Raw genomic sequence first — 5236 nt, 5'->3', positions numbered from 1 at the left:
TTTCTAGTGGTCCCTAAACTACTGCTATATAAATCGTTGATAGAGATAATTACAATCACAATATCAATTACGACAAATAGGAAAATCAAACCAAAAAAGAAAGTATCTCAACAGAACACTTGTGTGTAACTGGTTATTTATGCAAGTACGAATTGCACATTACCAAACACAATTTGCAACACTGTGTAGTAATCAGGGTTGTGCAGATATCAATGACATGTTTATGAAGTTTGTTGTAAACATCAAGAAAAAAAATTAAAAAAAATAAAATTCCACAACTTCTCCTTATTTGATAGACTGCTTGCAACAAGAATTCTAATGTGAAGTTGGAGCTCAATGTTCTCTATTTTCTTCTAGTTTAGAAGGGCCGATAGCTTGTTGATGGTAAGCATACCAAATGGCTCAGGAAGGCAAGGAAGACTCTGAGCTGATAGATTTTGTGACACAAAATGCATTGTCGGACGCAACCCAGGACGCGTCCGTATACAAGCCAGTGCTATACTCATTACAAGCACCACTGCCTTTGCCAATTCATTGGTTGGAAGCTTTAGTCGTTGATCTAACACATCTTTCAGAAGCAAGTCTGCATTTCCTTTCATTGACGTTGATGATTCTAATATCTGGGACTCTAGGATGTCCCTGGGGTGCCTTCCCATCATGACTTCTAGTGCCACCACTCCGAAGCTATAAACATCACACTTGTCCGTCACCTGCATAATATATGCAAGCTCTGCGTATAAAGAGAACAAAATATGTCAACTCTACAAAAGATAGTACAAAGTTGCACAACATTAAAATTTTTACATTACCTGGGGCCATGTATCCTAGCGTACCAACAATGTTGGTCCAGTTGGATGAATCAATACTCAATAGTTTTGCTGTTCCAAAATCTGAGAGTCGGGGCTCAAAATCCTGCTCGAGCAATACATTATTGACAGTTACATCACGATGTACAATTGGTGGTGAGCAGTCATGGTGCATATACGAAAGTGCATGAGCAAGTCCTTGCACAATTTTTACCCTTGTTGGCCAGCCAAGTTCAGTAACCCCTTCTACCCCATACAATGCTTTTCCGAGGCTGCCTCTCTCTAAGTATTCATAAAGCAAGAATATGCAACCCTTCCTTGTAGAGAAGCCATATAGCCTTATGACGTTTCGATGCCGGATAGTTGTCAAAGTCCGGATTTCATTTTGAAAACTTTGAAGATTGATCGCTGGAACGTCATTAGAGTCGTTCGTGTTAAGCCTCTTAACTGCAACAACTTGGCCTGATTGGAGCTCTGCCTTGTAAACCTTTCCAAAACCTCCTTCGCCAATGCAGTATTTCTCATGAAAGTCATCTACAGCCTTCACAACTTCTGCAAACGTAAATTTTACTTCCTCTTGCAATATCATTGCTTCAAAACTCTCGAAGTTTTGAGAAGGTTTGATTACTGGAGGCCGGATCGTGGACCTCTTACGAAACATAAGAAAGAGAGCAGCAATGGAAATTGCACCTACTGTGAAACCCAAAAAGGAATAAAGGAAAACAGATACTATATTCTTGTTAGGTCTTTTGGAATTTGTACTGTAGGACTTACATTCAGTTGGTCTCCCTGCATGACTCCACAAGCCATAGTAACCAACAAAAGTACCCGTTGAAAACGTATTGATAATGCTACAAGGTGGGAATGGCCCTGTTAAGTTGTTATACGAAAAGTCATAGCTACTTATATTTAGAGTCAACAGGTCAGCTAATGCTGATTGGATTTCGCCTGAGAGATGATTGTGCGAGGCATTGAAAACGTCTAATTTTGTGAGCATGCGCAATTTTGATGGTATTGCACCCGATAGTGAATTGCTGCTGAGATTCAAGTAGAACAAACCTGTTAAACCTACGGCGAGAAACAGATGAATTGGTATTACCCCTGTCAAATTGTTATTAGACAATGAAAGAAGCTTGAGGTCCAACATACCTGAAATCCGTGGGATCATTCCTGTGAAGTTGTTAGCGGACAAATCGAGTTCACGAAGGCGAGATAAATTGCCTAGACTCTGAGGAATCTCTCCTGTCAAGTTGTTATCAAACAAATCGAGTCCTTGAAGCTGAGTCAATTTGCCTAGACTCTGAGGAATCTCTCCTGTCAAGTGGTTATCGGACAGATTGAGTAGCTGAAGTTGAGTCAATTTGCCTATACTCTGAGGAATCTCTCCTGTCAAGTGGTTATCGGACAGATAGAGTACCTGAAGTTGAGTCAATTTGCCTAGACTCTGAGGAATCTCTCCTGTCAAGTGGTTATCGTCCAAATAGAGTAGCTGAAGCTGAGTCAATTTGCCTAGACTCTGAGGAATCTCTCCTGTCAAGTTGTTATGGTCCAAATACAGTTCTTGAAGTTGAGATAAATTGCCTAGACTCTGAGGAATCTCTCCGCTGAATTCGTTGGAATAAAGGCTTAGATACTGCAATTGTGTCAACAGCCCAATTTCTGCTGAAATGGTTGCGCTGAAGCTATTGTTTTTAAGTTTGGACAAGAACAAAGGCAGTTCGCCATTGAGTTTATTGGAAGATAGGGACAAGTAGGAGAGGTTTGTACAAAGACCAAGCTCAGAAGGGACTGAAGAGTTTAATGAGTTGTATGAAAGATCAAGGTACTGGAGCTCCCTGAGTTGTCCTATAGAGGGTGGAATTTTCCCTTCCAGAAAATTCCAACTCAGGTCAATATGTTGAAGACCAGAAATCAAACCTATACTGTCCGGAATTGGGCCAGAGAATTTGTTGCCCAAGTCCAAAGTTGTGAGCCTGGAGAGATTTCCAATGGCAGATGGTATAGGCCCTCGGAAATAGTTGCCACCCAGGTTGAAGTGGGTAAGATTTGGAAATAGGGAAAAGTCGAAAAGAGCCAGTGTTCCGTACACTTTCATATCGGAGAGGTCTATTTCGGAGACCGTTCTGGTTTTGGTGCAGACAATGGCAGTCCAGTTACAGAGGCTGTTGAGGTTGGTGAGGGACCATGAATGGAGTAGCGAAGGTGGCGATGATGATGATGGAGAAAAGCCAGCCTTCCATTTGATGAGCGATTCTGCTTGTTTTCGTGGAGATATTGATGTCGTTTTGATCAGTGGCAATGCGAACAGCAGCAGGAGAATATAATGAAATGTCATGGTTTTGAGTTGCATGATGATCTGTTATTTTTTCCCTTTGTCCAAGGCACAAATAAATCGGAGCTAATAACAACTTTGGAGGTGCATGCAGAGTTTATGATCCTTTCTTGACGCTTGAAATTTCGCACATGACCATTAAAGGACGCGTGCCTTTAATCCTCTGCTGCCTCTGACTTCCAATAAGCTCAATGGATTGCCGCTGCCGGGCCCGCCGAAAGCTTCATTGGGTCGGCCGTTCCGAGAAGCTACCCGAAAGTATCAAGTCTTTGGTCAACAATGATAATATACAGCATCATGATTAATTCATTAGTATCAAGTCTTTAAGTCTTTGGTCAACAATGATAATATACAGCATCATCATTAATTCATTAATATCAAGTCTTTAAGTCTTTGGTCAACAATGATAATATACAGCATCATCATCAGAGAATCTTCTAGTTCCCTTTATATTTTTCAATTTTTGTTGTCCCTTTACCTTTGTCGAATGAATGCGAAATATTTGAAGCAGCATAAACTCTCCGATAATGTATTTACCAGTCCAATCTTGCCTTCAGTGATCTCCAATTGGAGTCTAGTTGTCCATTTGAATCTTCGACGCAATAGCTTCAGTGGGAATATTCCACCTGAGCTTGGGCAGTTGACAGATTTGAATTATCTAAGCCTAGACTCTAAATATTTTGGTGGGGAACTTCCTAGTCAAATTGGAAATCTAAACTTGCTATACACACTAAACGTGAGCAGGAACCATTTGACAAGAGTGATCCTTCAGAGTATCGGCAATTTCACTTAGATTCAATTTCTCAATTTGTCTGATAACAATTTGGCAAGAGTGATCCCTCAGAGTATCGGCAATCTCACTCCGATTCGGTTTCTCAATTTGTTTAGTAACTATCTGACATGAGTGATCCCTTTGAGTACGGACAATTTCACTCAGATTGAGTCTCTCGATTTGTCTAATAACAATTTGACATGAGTGATCCCTTGGACTATTGGCAGTTTCATTGAGATTCAGTATCTCAATTTGTCTAATAACAATTTAACAAGAGTGATCCCTCAGAGTATCGGCAATATCATTAGATTCAGTATCTCAATTTGGCTAATAACTATATGACGGGGGTAATGCCACCTGATCACGGCATGTTTGACAATCTACAGTTTTGTTACCAAATGGATTTTAGCAGCAACTAGTAAATTTTACCCGCACGTTGTTGCGGGAGAGAAAATATAACTATAAGAGTATGTTTTAACATGTAAATATGCAAAGTGTTATAAATACTCTCGGGAGCAATACCTTCAAACTTGGGCGAGCTCACAGGATTAGAGATTTTCAATATATCACACAACCATCTCTCAAGGGAAATCCCATCAGAATTTTTTAACATGGATAGACTAACCATCTATGACTTTCTTATAACAACCTCACAAGGCCAATTCCAACTTGTGGCATTTTCCGAAATGCACCAGCTGATGCTTTTGTCGGAAACTATGGCCTGTGGAAAGATGCAAGGGGAAAGGCTCCATGTGATTCCTCTAGCGGAAATTCTGAAATAAACAACGACAATTCGAAACAAAAAAACATCAATAGTGTCATTATTGTCATCATATCCTTTTTGGGTTTTGACGTGGTTGAAACTATCATTGGTTTCTTTGTCTTTTTAGTATTATGCAAGAGATCCAATCTCCAGCATCAGGATATCAAAACTTCTGAACTTTGAGAATTTTGAGTCGATGATATTGCAAGTGGAAGTAAAGTTTACATTTGGGGAAGTTGTGAAAGTCATAGATGACTTTCATGAGAAATACTGCATTGGGATAGGAGGATTTGGAAGAGTATACAAGGTAGAGTTGGAGTCAGGCCAAGTTGTTGCAGTTAAGAAGCTTAACATGGAAGACTCTAACGACATTCCAGCAATTAATTCCGAAGTTTTGAGAATAAAATTTGAACTTTGATAAATATCCGACCGCAACATCATAAGGCTTTACGACTTCTGTTCAAGGACAGGTTGCATATTCTTGTTTTATGAATACTTTGAGAGAGGCAATCTGGGAAAATCATTGTATGGGGTTGAAGGGGTAACTGAACTTGGTTGGGCTA

The 5236-nt window shown here is 40.0% G+C and overlaps 1 protein-coding gene across 1 annotated transcript; it reads right to left on the bottom strand.

Moving 5' to 3' along the window:
- Window positions 1-346: 346 nt before the first annotated feature.
- On the bottom strand, window positions 347-3313 carry LOC137724578 (MDIS1-interacting receptor like kinase 2-like). Its single transcript, XM_068463343.1, has 2 exons — window positions 810-3313; window positions 347-730 (listed from the first exon to the last, which is right to left on the bottom strand). Exons 1-2 carry the CDS (start codon window positions 3154-3156, stop codon window positions 354-356), a joined length of 2724 nt encoding a protein of 907 aa, XP_068319444.1. The 5' UTR covers window positions 3157-3313; the 3' UTR covers window positions 347-353.
- Window positions 3314-5236: the final 1923 nt, after the last annotated feature.

The sequence above is a fragment of the Pyrus communis genome, chromosome 2, assembly GCF_963583255.1.
Source record: "Pyrus communis chromosome 2, drPyrComm1.1, whole genome shotgun sequence".
Classification (NCBI taxonomy): domain Eukaryota; kingdom Viridiplantae; phylum Streptophyta; class Magnoliopsida; order Rosales; family Rosaceae; genus Pyrus; species Pyrus communis.
Note: the sequence above shows the minus strand (reverse complement) of the source record. Positions and strands in the feature narration are given on the sequence as shown.